Genomic DNA, 18,258 nt, shown 5'->3' with positions numbered 1-18,258 from the left:
GTGGTTCTGCACCTGCTGCTGTGGATTTTTGCCGTGGTATCACAAAGGTGGCATCTGTACCATTTTGATCTGACTTAGAAGGGGGTCTGACTGGGACCCCCTGTTGAGACTGAATGGACAAAGCTGGTGTGAAAGAGGGTTAATAAGGCCTTTGTGTTCTCAGAATCCTAATAGGTCCCTCTGAGTCGTGGAGCCCAGAGGCTTTGTAGAGCTTTGGGTGACACTAAGACTCCATGGCGTTGTGTCCCTTAGGAGATAAGTTACTCTATTACCTCTGGAATAAAAGTAGGAAATGGAAGAGTATTATCATCATTGGTTATTGTAATTTGTACAGATAGAAATTTAGGTGGGCGCTCTTTCCTGTGGTTTCCTACAGCAAGTGCACAGATAAAATCAAGGCAAACTTTTTTTTTTTTCAAAGTATAAAAATTGCGATATGTGTAAATCCTGTCACAATGTTGCTGTCTGGACCTGGATCCTGTGCTGTCTCTGGCAGTATGTCTTCTTGCCAAGCCACCTGAACTGATGGACAACTGCCTCTCCGATCCCTTGGACAATCTTGCTGAGTACATTGTTTCCTGTGAACCTTGAACTCTTTGTCCTTCCTATGAACTTCCTATGTAACCCCTTCCAGTTTGGACACTTTCACCCACTTCCGGTCTGGACACTTTACCCCCCTTCTGGTCCGGACACTTTCCCCTCCTTCCGGTCCGGACACTTTCACCCCCTTCCGGTCCGGACACTTTCACCCCCTTCCAGTCCGGACACTTTCACCCCCTTCCGGTCTGGACAATTTCACACCCCCTTCCGGTCCGGACACTTTCACCCCCTTCTGGTCTGGACACTTTCACCCCCTTCCGGTCTGGACACTTTCACCCCCTCCGGTCTGGACACTTTCACTTCCTTCCGGTCCAGACACTTTCACCCCCTTCCGGTCTGGACACTTTCCCCCCCTTCCAGTCCGGACACTTTCCCCCCCTTCCAGTCCGGACACTTTCATCCCCTTCCAGTCCAGACACTTTCCCCCTCTTCCAGTCCGGACATTTCCCCCCCTTCCTGCCCCCAGGCCAGTTTTCAGCTTTCGGCGCTATCACACTTTGAATGACAATTGCGCGGTCATGCAACACTGCACTCATATTAATTTTTTAGCATTTTTTTGAGACAGATAAAGCTTTATTTTGGTGGTATTTATTCACCGCTGGGATTTTTATTTTTTTTGCTATGTAAATGAAAATGTCCAAAAAGTTTGAAAAAAAGTGTTTAAATCTTGGCCAAAATTTATTCCGTTTATCTTTTTAGTAAAAAAAAAAAATTATAATTTTTAAACTATTTTTCTTACATTTTTATTTTATATTATTTTTTTTTTTTTTTGTTTTTTTACATACTGTCACCCTAGCAGTACAGTGTCACCATGGTGACACTGAACTGCTTGTGGAGGGTGATGAGGATTTTTTTTTTTTACACTGATTGCTTTTACATCCATAAAGGCTGTAAAAGCAATCATTTCTTCTCTCTGGCTGCATTCTTGCAGCCATTGAGAAATACTGTGTGAGCTGTGATTGGTCACAGCTTGTCACATGGTACAGGGCTGTTGTGAATAGCCCTGTACCATGTGACCTCTGTGATCATTCACAGATTTCACAGGTAGTAAGCAATGATGTCAGAAGTGACATCTTGCTTACTACTCTGTATGTGATCACTGATTGGCGACGTACGACGATCGGTGTTCCACTGTGTCCGGAGAACACAGCGGGCACCGGATCGCGGTGCTGCGCACTCCCAGGGAGCGTGCACAAGCAGGGGGCGGGGAGGCCGTTTATAAACGGCCACCCACCCCTGCACTGCCACCGTCCGGTAGTTTATATACAACAGCCGGACGGGAGGTGGTTAAGCCGCACCTTTGAACTTCCTGTTTGCCAGATTATTGTGCTCTCTCTCCAGTCGATATCTTTCTTCTTTGTCTACCTGCAGCAGTCCTTATCTTCACTACCATATGTTACCGACCTTTGGCTTGCCCGTTGACTATGCTTCCACTTGATCCCAACCTGCAACCACTTGTTACTGACCTTCAGCTTCATTACTGACTAAGCTTCTGCTTGATCCCAACCTGCAACCACTTGTTACTGACCTTCAGCTTCATTACAGACTATGCTTCTGCTTGATCCCAACCTGCAACCACTTGTTACTGACCTTCAGCTTCATTACAGACTATGCTTCTGCTTGATCCCAACCTGCAACCACTTGTTACTGACCTTCAGCTTCATTACAGACTATGCTTCTGCTTGATCCCAACCTGCAACCACTTGTTATGGACCTTCAGCTTCATTACTGACAGCTTCTGCTTGATTCCAACCTGCAACCACTTGTTACTGACCTTCAGCTTCATTACTGACAGCTTCCGCTTGATCACAACCTGCAACCACTTGTTATGCACCTTCAGCTTCATTACTGACAGCTTCCACTTGATCCCAACCTGCAACCACTTGTTACTGACCTTCAGCTTCATTACTGACTAAGCTTCTGCTTGATCCCAACCTGCAACCACTTGTTACGGACCTTCAGCTTCATTACTAAGCTTCTGCTTGATCCCTACCTGCAATATCTGCTACCTGGACCCTGGCTTGCTGATCTCCTGGTGGGACGATCTGAGTGCAGTGACTTGGCACTACATCATCTGCGTCATATGCCAGGAGGACCTGTTTCTGTACTTATTCAGCTGGTTGGTGGGAGCAGGGGTGGACTGACCATTCGAGCACTCGGCACTGCCCAAGGGCCCGGGGTCAGTAGGGGGCCCCATGAAATGCCCCTGGTAACTTTTTTATAGGCTTTTTTGAGTGTGGGCAAGGACACAGGGGCCCCATGATCCCCTATTGCCTGGGGGTCCCATGAGCTGTCAGTCCGCCCCTGGGTGGGAGCCTCTCTACCGTTATAGCTACTAGTCTCCTTTTCACTATATAGAGAATTGGGTGTCAGTCAGGGGGCGTCACCTATGCGTTGGGTCCGTTTCATACAGAAGAAACGGCATTTTTAGTTTTCTCCAAGATTGGTCAACCCTGGCCGGGGTCCTGGAGCTTGGAGGCTTTGTAGAGACTTGGGAGGAATGACGCCTTTAATCATGGGACCACATTTTGCCAGCAAAGAGCACAAGTGTGCCTACACGACAGAGGTTTTTGCATTGAAGTCAATGGGAGCCATTTTGCACTGAAGTCAAAGGGAGCCGTTTTTGCACTGAAGTAGATGAGAATGTGATTTTGCATTGAAGTCAACGGGACACGATTTTGCCTTGGAGGCAGTGCGTGAACCCAGGCGCCGGGACACAAATTCTAGTGGGCATGGCGACCAAGTGCCTGGGATTTTTCGAGCTCTTAATTATATTTTTAGTTAAAGAATAAAGAAGAAAATTTAAAAAAAAACAAAATTAAATTAAAAAACAACAGTGTGACAGCATTTTAATATATAATTTTTGTTCTAATTTTTTTTTTCTATAATTATGGAAAAAAAACAAAACAAATGACAGAGAGACTAAAAAATGGAGTCACAAAGTAATACACATAGTCCTTGTAACTGACAATTGCACTGTTGTACAATGCCACACCCAAATGAAATTTACACCCTTTTCTCCCCACAAATTGAGTTTTCTTTCGGTGGTATTGGATCGCCTGCGCGGTTTTTATTTTTGTCTTAAAAAAAAGCGTAAATTTTGAAATATTTTAAATTTTTTGCTATAAAACACGTCCAGTAAAAAAAATTTAAAAAGCAAATTTCGTCATAAGTTTCGTCCAAAATGTATCCCACTCCATGTCTTCGCTGAAAAAAAAAATCCAATACCTGTAAATTAATTGGTTCACGTGAAGGTTATAGCGTCTACAAATGGCGGGATATATACTGGGATTTTTTTTTTTTACTACTAATGGCGGCGATCAGCGACTTATAGCGGGACTGCGGCGGGCATTCTGACACTGGGGGGGGGGAACTGACTTGGTGTCACTGACATCCCCAATGACACCAATACAGTGATCAGTGCTAATAAAAAGCACCAACACTGTACTAATGGCACTGGGCAGGAAGGGGTTAACATGAGGGGTGATCAAAGGGTTAACTGTGTGCTAGGAGTGTTTTACTAGGGGGCGGGGCCTGTTACTAGGGGGTGGGTTCTGTTACTAGCGCGCGGGGTCTGTGTGCTTCACTGTAATCACACTGCTCTGGATGGCTGTGCTGAGCTGACAGGGGACAGATCTGTATTGTTTACATACAGGTCTCTCCCCTCCGTCGGTAATACTCGGCAATCACCGGGCACCGGCAAGTAATCACTGTCCGGGACCTGGTGATTGACAGCTGAGGCCACAAATGGTGGCGCAGGTAGGGTGGCACACACCCCCTACCCGGACTGCGAAATCATGTACAGTCATGGCCGAAATTGTTGGCACCCTTGATATTTCTCCAGGAAATCATGTATTTCTCACGAAACGTATTGCATTAACACATGTTTTGCTATACACATGTTTATTCCCTTTGTGTGTATTGGGACAAAACAAAAAAAGGGAGGAAAGAAAGCAAATTCGACATAATGTCACACAAACCTCCAAAAATGGGCTGGACAAAAGTATTGGCACCCTTTCACAACTGCGGATAAATAAGAATGTTACAAGCATGTGATGCTCCTGTAAACTCACCTGGGGCAAGTAACAGGTGTGGGCAATATAGAAATCACACCTGAAAGCAGATAAAAAGGAGAGACGTTCACTTAACCTTTGCATTGTGTGTCTGTCTGTGCCACACTAAGCATGGACAACAGAAAGAGGAGACGAGAACTGTCTGAGGACCTGAGAACCAAAATTGTGGCAAAATATCAACAATCTCAAGGTTACAAGTCCATCTCCAGAGAACTAGATTTGCCTTTGTCCACAGTGCGCAACATTATCAAGAAGTTTGCAACCCATGGCACTGTAGCTAATCTCCCTGGTCGTGGACGGATGAGGAAAATTGATGAAAGATTGCAACGCAGAATAGTCCGGATGGTGGATAAGCAGCCCCAAACATGTTCCAAAGACATTCAAGCTGTCCTGCAGGCTCAGGGAGCATCAGTGTCAGCGCGAACTATCCGTCGACATTTAAATGAAATGAAACGCTATGGCAGGAGACCCAGGAGGACCCCACTGCTGACACAGAGACATAAAAAAGCAAGACTACAGTTTGCCAAAATGTACTTGAGTAAGCCAAAAGCCTTCTGGGAAAACGTCTTGTGGACAGATGAGACCAAGATAGAGCTTTTCGGTAAAGCACATCATTCTACTGTTTACCGAAAACGGAATGAGGCCTACAAAGAACAAAACACAGTACCTACGGTAAAATATGGTGGAGGTTCAATGATGTTTTGGGGTTGTTTTGCTGCCTCTGGCACTGGGTGCCTTGACTGTGTGCAAGGCATCATGAAATCTGAGGATTACCAAAGGATTTTGGGTCGCACTGTAGGGCCCAGTGTCAGAAAGCTGGGTTTGCGTCCAAGATCCTGGGTCTTCCAGCAGGACAATGACCCCAAACATACGTCAAAAAGCACTCAGAAATGGATGGCAAAGAAGCGCTGGAGAGTTCTGAAGTGGCCAGCAATGAGCCCAGATCTAAATCCCATTGAACACCTGTGGAGAGATCTTAAAATTGCTGTTGGGAAAAGGTGTCCTTCCAATAAGAGAGACCTGGAGCTGTTTGCAAAGGAAGAGTGGTCCAAAATTCCGGGTGAGAGGTGTCAGAAGCTTATTGATGGTTATAGGAAGCGACTGATTTCAGTTATGTTTTCCAAAGGGTGTGCAACCAAATATTAAGTTAAGGGTGCCAATACTTTTGTCCAGCCCATTTTTGGGGTTTTGTGTGACATTATGTCATATTTGCTTTTCTGCCTCTGTTTTATATTTGTTCCAATACATACAAAGGGAATAAACATGTGTATAGCAAAACATGTGTTAATGCAATACCTTTTTTGTGTGAAATACTTGATTTTCAGGAAAAATATCAAGGGTGCCAACAATTTCGGCCATGACTGTATATATATATATATATATATATATATATATAGGGCGGACAGGAAGCGATTAACAAGGTGTCCCGTCTGATGCTCTCCTGTGTGAACTCTCCGGTGTTCAGCAAATATTGTTGCCTGAGTGAAGATTTCCCGCACTCTGAAGATGGATAAGGACGCTCACCCATGAACAAGATGCTCTTTCCTATTGAAACATTTCCCACACTCTGAACAGGAGTAAAGACATTCACTTGTGTGGGTTTTCTGATGTATAATAACAATTTTTTTTATTTTTTTTTCAAACAAATGTTTGCCGCATTCTGATCAAGGGAAAGGCTGTTTGCTGGTGTACAATAAGGTGATTGAAACATTTCCCGCACAATTCTCTGACGTCTACAAAGGTCATTGAAAGATTTCCTGCACTATGATCATGAACAAAGATGCTCACCTGTGTGAACACTCTGGTGACTGACAAGGTGGACTTTCCGCGTAAAAGATTTCCCGCACTCTAAACACGAATAAGGACGCTCACCCGTGTGGATTCTTTGATGGGAAACCAGGTGTGTTTTTCTAATGAAACATTTCCTGCACTCTGGACATGAAAATGGGCGCTCACCCGTGTGGATTCTTTGATGGGAAACCAGGACTGACTTCTGAATGAAACATTTCTCGCAGTCTGGACATGAAAACGGGCGCTCACCCGTGTGAATTCTTTGGTGTACAATAAGTTGTCCTTTCTCATTGAACCATTTCCCGCACTCTGAGCATGAATAAAGTTGCTCACCCATGTGAACTCTCTGGTGTCTAACAAGGTGTCCTCTCCGAGTGAAAGATTTCCTGCACTCTGCACACGAATAAGGACGTTCACCTGTGTGAACTCTCTGGTGTTTAAAAAGTGATCCTTTTGTAGTGAAAGATTTCCCGCACTCTGAACATAAATAAGGACACTCACCCGTGTGAATTCTCTGGTGTTTAATAAGTGATCCTTTTGTAGTGAAAGATTTCCCACACTCTGAACAAGAGAAAGGACGCTCGCCCGTGTGAATTCTCTGATGTTCAGTAAGTTCTTTTTTGCTCGTGAAACATTTCCCGCACTCTGAACATAAATGAGGACGTTCACCAGTGTGAATTCTCTGATGTCTTCGAAGGTCATTCTTTACACTGAAAGATTTCCCGCACTCTGAACATGCATAGGGACGGTCACCCGTGTGAATTCTTTGATGGGAAACCAGGGCTGATTGCTTAATGAAACTTTTCTCGCAGTCTGGACATGAAAATGGACGTTCACCTGTGTGAGTTCTCTGGTGTATAGCAAGTTGTCCTTTCTCATTGAAACATTTTCCACACTCTGAACATGAATAAATATGCTCACCTGTGTGAACTCTCTGGTGTCTAACAAGGTGTTCTTTCCTAGTGAAAGATTTCCCGCACTCTGAACATGAATAAGGATGCTCATCTGTATGAATTTTCTGGTGTTTAAAAAGTGATCCTTTTGTAGTGAAAGATTTCCCGCACTCTGAACATGAATAAGGACGAACACCGGTGTGAATTCTCTGGTGTTCAGTAAGGTTTCCTTTCTGAGTGAAAGATTTCCTGCACTCTGAACATGAATAAAGACACTCGCCTGTGTGAAGCCTCTGGTGTTTAAAAAGTGATCCTTTTGTGGTGAAGCATTTCCCGCACTCTGAACAAGGGAATGGACGCTTACCCATGTGAATTTTCTGGTGTTCAGTAAGGTTTCCTTTTTTAAGGAAACATTTCCCGCACTCTGAACATGACAATGAACGCTTTCCTGTGTAAACCCCCTTATGGCTTAAAGAAGATTTCTGGTGCTTCGATGGATCTATTGATCTGCCAGCACTGTGAGAAATTGTATGGACATCTGAAGTCATAGTATGGGATCTATCAGAAGACTCCTCAGGATTAGAAGGATCCATTGATTGAACTTTCCAATAGGAAATCACTTTTGGAGAATATGGTGGAATGTCAGTATCTCTTGCCTTACAATCTGGAGATATAATATGATATTCCTCCGATGTATTTATATTCCGAGAACACTGTCCACCTGCTGGAAAGCAATATTTAATATATATTATGGTGAAGAATGTGACTGATGAACAGAGATACAGAGTTCATAAAATGTACAGCTGTGGTGGTAAAGACAAGTTATATTGGGCCTCAGGTGCTACTTCTGACATGTAGGTGGACCCTTCACCTGGTGTCCAGTATCTCCTCCTCATTTGTTGGGAACGTGACGTTATATTGAGGAATGGAGATGGACCTTTCATATGGTGTCCAGTATCTCCTCCTCATTTGTTGGGAACATGACATCATATTGAGGAATGGAGATGGACCTTTCATATGGTTTCCAGTATCTCCTCCTCATTTGTTGGGAACATGACGTTATATTGAGGAATGGAGATGGACCTTTCATATGGTGTCCAGTATCTCCTCCTCATTTAGTGGGAACATGACGTTATATTGAGAAATGGAAATGGACCTTCCATATGGTGTTCATTATCTCCTCCTCATTTGTTGGGAACATGACGTTATATTGTGGAATAGAAATGGGCCTTTCATATGGTGTACAATATTGTAACGGAACCGGACCCCGACTGCACTAGGGTATTTCCGTTAGACTCCCGCTTCCCTGTCCGAACACAGATCCACGGACACCACTGCTGACCATACAAGATGAGACAGCACCAGACATATATTAAAACAGGAAATGGACTGCTTTATTTTAACACAGACACAAGATATATACACAGGGCGGGGCAATACATTTAGTAACAAGAGACACACAGCAGACACCTCCCACCAAGCCAATACACAAACACATACATCCCATAATAGTTTGCTCCCAAGCAAGACACAATAGAACAATAGGACAACCACATGGCATTAAACAATGAACAACCCCCCACCCCACCTAATAAATGTCTACTCAATAGCAGGACATTTCACCATGTACCCCTAACAGGCACAGGGTGACTTACACATAAGAGGGATATGGGGAGCTGAGACAGGAGTCTCCCCACCTCTCCAAAGGGGGCTGTGTTCCATGGGCCCCCCACCCAAAGTCACTCCCGTCACAAATATCTCCTCATTTGTTGGGAACATGATGCTATATTAAGGAATGGAGATGGACCTTTCATATGGTGTCCAGTATCTCCTCCTCATTTGTTGGGAACATGATGTTATACGGAGGAATGGAGATGGACCTTTCATATGGTGTCCAGTATCTCCTCATTTGTTGGGAACGTAATGTTATATTTAGGAATAGAGATGGACCTTTCATATGGTGTCCAGTATCTCCTCATTTGTTGGGAACGTGACGTTATATTTAGGAATGGAGGTGGACCTTTCATATGGTGTCCAGTGTCTCCTCCGCATTTGTTGGGAACATGACGTTATATTGAGGAATGGAGATGAATTCATAGACTTCATTCCTCCTGCAAGGTCTGGAAATTTCCTATATCATGTTGACGGGTTCTTTGCTATACCAGCTGTAAAAATGAGGAATGGTCTTCCACAGAAATTGTTCCTAGCTGACTTGAAGTGTTTCTAATATTTATAATAAGCATCATTGTAGAATGTTGATCTGCAATTATCTGCCTCTTGGGATAAAGAAAGGAATTCTTTTACCCCAATGAATTATGGACAGAGAGTTTGTGGCTTTTCAGCCCTCCTCTGGATCAACTGCTATTTTAGATTTTCTTTAAGCTTAATGGACATATGGTATATTTCACTCCATGTAACAATGTAACAATATGTATAAAATAGAGAAACTACAATGAGCGCTCCAATACTGTCAGCAGCTGAACATTCAGGGAAAACACATAAAAAAGTCCAGAGATAAATATGTAACAATGTAACAACATACTTTATACTTAGAGAAGTAGAACTAAAATGTGAACTGTTTCTGTGTTTAGTGTATATTACTTACTTGTCTCCATACGTAGAGAAGGTTCCTCCGGTTTACTTTCCACAATCATCTCCCCCTCTTCCATAGACTGCTGATCTCCACTCACCAACGTCTCTTCTTCTTCTTTAACCTCAACTTTGATGTCTTTCTGTTCTTCATCCTAAACTCCAAGGATTAATAAATAGATACAAGAGATTATAATGAAGAACATCCTCTCATAGATCTATTTTTAAGTTTTTTTGCCAGTCCCATCTACCTGATCATTCTCTTTATAATTTTGATCTTCCTGAGTTGAATCCTGGGAATAGAGAGGACCTCTCTCCTCCATAGACTGCTGATCTCCACTCACCAACGTCTCTTCTTCTTCCTCTTTAACCTCAACTTTGATGTTTTTCAGTTCTTCGCCCTAAATGTCAAAGATGACAAATCATATTTATGAAATGAAACTAGAGATTACATAGAATATCATTTCATAGTTTAGAATACATTTCTAGGTCTCCATGCTCAGTCCCATATACCTGATGATGGTGAGGGATGGAGGGATCGTCCTGTGTGGAATCCCGAGAATACAGAGGACGGGGACATCTCTCTGGTGGGTTCCCATGACTGGATCCATCTGTAGGAAACACACACACTGACTGAATCCATTGTTTCTATGTGTTTATCAGATGATGGGGGATCTAGGTGGATCCTCCGTACTGCTCTCTCCTTTACAATAATGTCTCCTCTTACCCGGTGATGTGAGGGGCGGCTGATTCTCCATCATGATGTCCTTGTAGAGATACTTCAGTTGTTTGTTGGTGACTTCTAGAATCTTCTTGGCACTGGTTCCCTCTGTTGTCAGGTAGTGAAGTGGAGGCACTGTGATGAGTGATGTCCTGTGAAGAAAGTTCACTTCACCTGTTAGAAGAGAAAGAATAACAAACATCACCACAGAATCCTCAGCACTTCCACCTGATCTATAAAGGACGCTCCTCCTAAACTTCCAAATCAGGTATAGAGGCAATCACAGGTCTTGCAAAGAAGATAAAAATGGGGACACACAAATAATTATCTGACAGAGGTTAAATGGTTCTATATTTAGGATTTATCCAGTCTATAAACCAGAGGCTCTGGAGGGACGGTTGGATAAATGGTTCTATATTTAGGACATATCCGGTCTATAAACCAGAGGCTCTGGATGGACGGTTGGATAAATGGCTCTATATTTAGGATGTATCCGGTCTATAATCCTGATGATCTGGGTGTACAGTTGGATAAATGATTCTACATTTAGGACATATCCAGTCTATAAACCAAAGGTTCTAGATGGACGGTTGGATAAATGGTTCTATATTTAGGATGTATCTGGTCTATAAACCTGATGATCTGGATGGAAAGTTGGATAAATGGTTCTATATTTAGGATGTATCCGGTCTATAAACCAGAGGCTCTGGATGGACGGTTGGATACATGGTTCCATATTTAGGACGTATCCGGTCTATAAACCAGAGGCTCTGGATGGACGGTTGGATAAATGGTTCCATATTTAGGACATATCTGGTCTATAAACCAGAGGCTCTGGATGGACGGTTGGCTGAATGGTTCTATATTTAGGACGTATCTGGTCTATAAACCAGAGGCTCTGGATGGACGGTTGGCTAAATGGTTCTATATTTAGGACGTATCCGGTCTATAAACCAGAGGCTCTGGATGGACGGTTGGCTAAATGGTTCTATATTTAGGACGTATCCGGTCTATAAACCAGAGGCTCTGGATGGACGGTTGGATAAATGATTATATATTTAGGACGTATCCAGTCTACAGTCAGGTCCATAAATATTGGGACATCGACACAATTCTAACATTTTTGGCTCTATACACCACCACAATGGATTTGAAATGAAAAGAACATGATGTGCTTTAACTGCAGACTGCCAGCTTTAATTTAAGGGTATTTACATCCAAATCAGGTGAACGGTGTAGGAATTACAACAGTTTGCATATGTGCCTCCCACTTGTTAAGGGACCAAAAGTAATGGGACAATTGGCTTCTCAGCTGTTCCATGGCCAGGTGTGTGTTATTCCCTCATTATCCCAATTACAATGAGCAGATAAAAGGTCCAGAGTTCATTTCAAGTGTGCTATTTGCATTTGGAATCTGTTGCTGTCAACTCTCAAGATGAGATTCAAAGAGCTGTCACTATCAGTGAAGCAACCCATCATTAGGCTGAAAAAACAAAACAAACCCATCAGAGAGATAGAAAAAACATTAGGCGTGGCCAAAACAACTGTTTGGAACATTTTTAAAAAGAAGGAACGCACCGGTGAGCTCAGCAACACCAAAAAACCCAGAAGACCACGGAAAACAACTGTGGTGGATGACTGAAGAATTCTTTCCCTGGTGAAGAAAACACCCTTCACAACAGTTGGCCAGATCAAGAACACTCTCCAGGAGGTAGGTGTATGTGTGTCAAAGTCAACAATCAAGAGAAGACTTCACCAGAGTGAATACAGAGGATTCACCACAAGATGTAAACCATTGGCGAGCCTCAAAAACAGGAAGGCCAGATTAGAGTTTGCCAAACGACATCTAAAAAAGCCTTCACAGTTCTAGAACAACATCCTATGGACAGATGAGGCCAAGATCAACTTGTACCAGAGTGATGGGAAGAGAAGAGTATGGAGAAGGAAAGGAACTGCTCATGATCCTAAGCATACCACCTCATCAGTGAAGCATGGTGGTGGTAGTGTCATGGCGTGGGCATGTATGGCTGCCAATGGAACTGGTTCTCTTGTATTTATTGATGATGCGACTGCTGACAAAAGCAGCAGGATGAATTGTGAAGTGTTTCGGGCAATATTATCTGCTCATATTCATCCAAATGCTTCAGAACTCATTGGACGCCGCTTCACAGTGCAGATGGTCAATGACCCAAAGCATACTGCAAAAGCAACCAAAGAGTTTTTTAAGGGAAAGAAGTGGAATGTTATGCAATGGCCAAGTCAATCACCTGACCTGAATCCGATTGAGCATGCATTTCACTTGCTGAAGACAAAACTGAAGGGAAAATGCCCCAAGAACAAGCAGGAACTGAAGACAGTTGCAGTAGAGGCCTGGCAGAGCATCACCAGGGATGAAACCCAGCGTCTGGTGATGTCTGTGCATTCCAGACTTCAGGCTGTAATTGACTGCAAAGGATTTGCAACCAAGTATTAAAAAGGGAAAGTTTGATTTATGATTATTATTCTGTCCCATTACTTTTGGTCCCTTAACAAGTGGGAGGCCCATATGCAAACTGTTGTAATTCCTACACCGTTCACCTGATTTGGATGTAAATACCCTCAAATTAAAGCTGACAGTCTGCAGTTAAAACACATCTTGTTCTTTTCATTTCAAATCCATTGTGGTGGTGTATAGAGCCAAAAATGTTAGAATTGTGTCGATGTCCCAATATTTATGGACCTGACTGTATAAACCCGAGGCTCTGGATGGACGGTTGGATAAATGGTTATATATTTAGGACGTATCCGGTCTATAAACCAGAGGCTCTGGATGGACGGTTGGATAAATGGTTCTATATTTAGGATATATCCGGTCTATAAACCAGAGGTTCTGGATGGACGGTTTGATAATTGGTTCAAACATTTGGATGTATCCGGTCTATAAACTAGAGGCTCTGGATGGACGGTTGGATACATGGTTCCATATTTAGGACGTATCCGGTCTATAAACCAGAGGCTCTGGATGGAAAGTTGGATAAATGGTTCTATATTTAGGACGTATCCGGTCTATAAACCAGAGCCTCTGGATGGACGGTTGGATAAATGGTTCTATATTTAGGATATATCCGGTCTATAAACCAGAGGTTCTGGATGGACGGTTTGATAATTGGTTCAAAAATTTGGATGTATCCGGTCTATAAACTAGAGGCTCTGGATGGATGGTTGGATAAATGGTTCCATATTTAGGACATATACGGTCTATAAACCAGAGGCTCTGGGTGGACGGTTGGATAAATGGTTCTATATTTATGATGTATCCGGTCTATAAACCAGAGGCTCTGGATGGACGGTTGGAAAAATGGCTTTATATTTAGGACGTATCTGGTCTATAAACCCGAGGCTCTGGATGGACGGTTGGCTAAATGTTTCTATATTTAGGACGTATCCGGTCTATAAACCAGAGGCTCTGGATGGAGGATTGGATAAATGTTTCTATATTTAGGATGTATCCAGTCTATAAACCCGAGGCTCTGGATGGACGGTTGGCTAAATAGTTCTATATTTAGGACGTATCCAGTCTATAAACCAAAGGCTCTGGATGGACGGTTGGATAAATGATTATATATTTAGGACGTATCCGGTCTATAAACCCGAAGCTCTGGATGGACGGTTGGATAAATGGTTATATATTTAGGACGTATCCAGTCTATAAACCAGAGGCTCTGGATGGACGGTTGGATAAATGGTTCTATTTTTAGGATGTATCCGGTCTATAAAGCAGAGGCTCTGGATGGACGGTTGGATAAATGTTTCTATATTTAGGATGTATCCGGTCTATAAACCAGAGGCTCTGGATGGACGGTTGGATAAATGGTTATATATTTAGGACGTATCCGGTCTATAAACCAGAGGCTCTTGATGGACGGTTGGATAAATGGTTCTATATTTAGGATATATCCGGTCTATAAACCAGAGGTTCTGGATGGACGGTTTGATAATTAGTTCAAAAATTTGGATGTATCCGGTCTATAAACTAGAGGCTCTGGATGGACGATTGGATAAATGGTTCCATATTTAGGACATATACGGTCTATAAACCAGAGGCTCTGGGTGGACGGTTGGATAAATGGTTCTATATTTATGATGTATCCGGTCTATAAACCAGAGGCTCTGGATGAACGGTTGGATAAATGGTTCTATATTTAGGACGTATCCGGTCTATAAACCAGAGGCTCTGGATGGACGGTTGGAAAAATGGCTTTATATTTAGGACGTATCCGGTCTATAAACCAGAGGCTCTGGATGGACGGTTGGCTAAATGGTTCTATATTTAGGACGTATCCGGTCTATAAACCCGAGGCTCTGGATGGACGGTTGGCTAAATGGTTCTATATTTAGGACGTATCCAGTCTATAAACCCGAGGCTCTGGATGGACGGTTGGATAAATGGTTCTATATTTAGGATATATCCGGTCTATAAACCAGAGGTTCTGGATGGATGGTTGGATAATTGGTTCAAAAATTTGGATGTATCCGGTCTATAAACTAGAGGCTCTGGATGGACGGTTGGATAAATGGTTCTATATTTAGGACGTATCTGGTCTATAAACCAGAGGCTCTGGGTAGACGGTTGGATAAATGGTTCTATATTTAGGACGTATCCAGTCTATAAACCAGAGGCTCTGGGTGGACGGTTGGATAAATGGTTCTATATTTAGGACGTATCCGGTCTATAATCCAGAGGCTCTGGATGGATGGTTGGATAAATGGCTTTATATTTAGCATGTATCCGGTCTATAAACCAGAGGCTCTGGATGGACAGTTGGATTTATATTTAGGATGTATCCAGCCTATAAACCAGAGGCTCTGGATGGACGGTTGGATAAATGTTTCTATATTTAGGACGTATCCGGTCTATAAACCAAAGGCTCTGGATGGACGGTTGGATAAATGATTATATATTTAGGACGTATCAAGTCTATAAACCTGAGGCTCTGGATGGACAGTTGGATAAATGGTTCTATATTTAGGATATATCCGGTCTATAAACCAGAGGTTCTGGATGGACGGTTTGATAATTGGTTCAAAAATTTGGATGTATCCGGTCTATAAACTAGAGGCTCTGGATGGACGGTTGGATAAATGGCTCTATATTTAGGATGTATCTGGTCTATAAACCAGAGGCTCTGGGTGGACGGTTGGATAAATGGTTCTATATTTAGGACGTATCCGGTCTATAAACGAGAGGCTCTGGGTGGACGGTTGGATAAATGGGTCTATATTTAGGACGTGTCCGATCTATAAATCAGAGGCTCTGGGTGGACGGTTGGATAAATGGTTCTATATTTAGGACGTATCCGGTCTATAATCCAGAGGCTCTGGATGGACGGTTCGATAAATGGCTTTATATTTAGCATGTATCCGGTCTATAAACCAGAGGCTCTGGATGGACAGTTGGATTTATATTTAGGACGTATCCGGCCTATAAACGAGAGGCTCTGGATGGACGGTTGGATAAATGTTTCTATATTTAGGATGTATCCGGTCTATAAACCAGAGGCTCTGGATGGACGGTTGGATAAATGGTTCTATATTTAGGACGTATCCGGTCTATAAACCAGAGGCTCTGGATGGACAGTTGGATAAATGGTTCTGTATTTAGGATGTATCCGGTCTATAAACCAAAAAACGATGTCTTAGTGACTGTGGAGGAAGAGGATGGCCATCACAGTGACTATGGAGGAAGAAGACGGACATGACAATGGAGAAGAGGACGGACATGATTATGGAAGATGAGGACGGACATGATGGGAGATTACTGGGTGTAAATTTAAAATAATATCTCATTACCTCCACTGCTGAAAATTCTAGCATTGTCTCCTCTCTACCATCCAAGTCCTCTTTTACCGGTATATCAATTTGTATACTGCTATATCACTGCCTGTCTACCTTACATCACTTCTTATGTGTGCCGTATACCACTTCCTCTCTTTACCTTACATCACTTCCTGTGTGTGCCGTATACCACTTCCTCTCTTTACCTTACATCACTTCCTGTTTGTACTCCTGTTTGTGTCATTATTTCCCGCTGCCTTGGGGTCCATTCCTTTATTATGTTCCCTCCATAACTACACATGTAGATTATATCTCAGATAAGATCCAGACAGTAAAAAAATGAGAACAACGTTTTGTTTATGTTTTAATATTTATAAATGTAAAACTAAATAATGAAAATGAAAGTAAACATGAAAACACAACATACGGGACTCAATTCAAACAATTTTGTTTGCTATTTTCAAATCTCATTGGGATCATAGTGGATTTCCAGTCAAGCTTCTTCTTAATCCTCCTCCCACTCCCTTCTCAGCCTACTCTATCTACCCCGTAAAGGGAAAGATGTTTATATTGATAGGTTCTGATAGGAATTTTGATGTGTAAGTTATCCCCCTTAAACACCTGAAGGTGCTCCTTGGATATTGGGCCTTTCTATGTGGCTAAGCTGTGAAGAATTGTCAGGGAAATTGTATGCACGATCATGCGGGAAGATGTGTGCATGCTCATAATAATTCTGGAGTGATAACTAGACGTGCCCTAACTCACGCACATGCCCGCGCACGTGTGCATTAGCGTGAGCAAGCATGAAAACTTGGTACTCGCCTAAAGTGGCTCCGGGACCAGAGGATTGCTGAGTGGTCATCAGCTTCTACCATTTGTGACCTGATCCTGTACTACTAGGCTTGTCTTGATCCTGCTTGTTCCTGATACCCCATTGCTGATTCTGGCTTGTGACGTACCCTGCCTTCTGTCTGCTGTTTTGGTACCTTCTCTGCTCACTCAGTACCGACCATGGCCTGGCTCTGAGTCTGTTTTTGTTCTTGATTCTGCACCTCTTCTGCCTGGCCGATACTGACTGCCTGCTTGAGATCTTGCATCTGCTTGTTGGCCAGCCTGCTTGCTACTTGCTGTTCTGTACCTGCTACAGTGCCCCCACATCTGCCAGGGTATCCTACATCTGCCTGCTTGCTGCCTGTGGTTCTGCACCTGCTGCTGTGGATTTTTGCCGTGGAATGGACATGGGTATCACAAAGGTGGCATCTGTACCATTCTGATCTGACGTAGAAGGGGGTCTGACTGGGACACCCTGTTGAGACTGAATGGACAAAGCCGGAGTGAAAGAGGGTTAATATGGTCTTTTTGTTCTCAGAATCCTAATAGGTCGTCCTGGGTCTTGGAGCCCATAGGCTTTGTAGAGCTTTGGGTGACACTAAGACTCCATGGCGTTGGGTTAATTAGGAGATAAATTACTCTATTACCTCTGGAATAAAAGTAGGAAATGGAAGAGTATTATCAGCATTGGTTATTGTAATCTGTACAGATATAAATTGAGGTGGGCGCTCTTTCCAGTGGTTTCCTACAGCAAGTTCACAGATAAAACCAAGGCAAACTTTTTTCTTTTTCAAAGTATAAAAATTGCGATATGTGTAAATCCTGTGACAATGTTACTCTCGGGACCTGGATCCTGTGCTGTGTATGGCAGTGTGATGGATATGGTAAAATGCCTATTTCGTTTCCTATTGAATATATATGTTGTGTGTATATTTTCTGCCTGCTT

At 42.9% G+C, this 18,258-nt stretch overlaps 2 protein-coding genes across 2 annotated transcripts in view; both read right to left on the bottom strand.

Moving 5' to 3' along the window:
* The window catches only part of LOC149453233 (uncharacterized), a 95,090-nt gene that overhangs the window by 50,044 nt on the left and 26,788 nt on the right, over nt 1-18,258 (bottom strand). The gene's annotated exons all lie outside the window — the stretch shown is intronic.
* Nucleotides 6,047-16,636, bottom strand: LOC149453237 (uncharacterized). The gene is made up of 6 exons (XM_089688357.1): nt 16,497-16,636; nt 10,674-10,841; nt 10,460-10,557; nt 10,198-10,347; nt 9,963-10,101; nt 6,047-8,081 (listed from the first exon to the last, which is right to left on the bottom strand). Exons 2-6 carry the CDS (start codon nt 10,705-10,707, stop codon nt 6,442-6,444), a joined length of 2,061 nt encoding a protein of 686 aa, XP_089544483.1. The 5' UTR covers nt 10,708-10,841; nt 16,497-16,636; the 3' UTR covers nt 6,047-6,441.

This window comes from Staurois parvus, unplaced genomic scaffold, assembly GCF_062004578.1.
Source record: "Staurois parvus isolate SC_StPar_1 unplaced genomic scaffold, SC_StPar_1.0 ptg000449l, whole genome shotgun sequence".
NCBI classification, from domain to species: Eukaryota; Metazoa; Chordata; class Amphibia; order Anura; family Ranidae; genus Staurois; species Staurois parvus.
The sequence above is the reverse complement of the archived record's forward strand: the minus strand, read 5'-3'. Positions and strand labels throughout refer to the sequence as shown.

Coding starts and splice junctions, on each gene's coding strand:
- LOC149453237 (XM_089688357.1), bottom strand. CDS start 10,707: ATGATGGAGAATCAGCCGCCCCTCACATCACCGG. Junction 10,348..10,459: donor CCATCCCTCACCATCATCAG/GTATATGGGACT, acceptor TTTGACATTTAG/GGCGAAGAACTGAAAAACAT. Junction 10,102..10,197: donor ATTATAAAGAGAATGATCAG/GTAGATGGGACT, acceptor CTTGGAGTTTAG/GATGAAGAACAGAAAGACAT.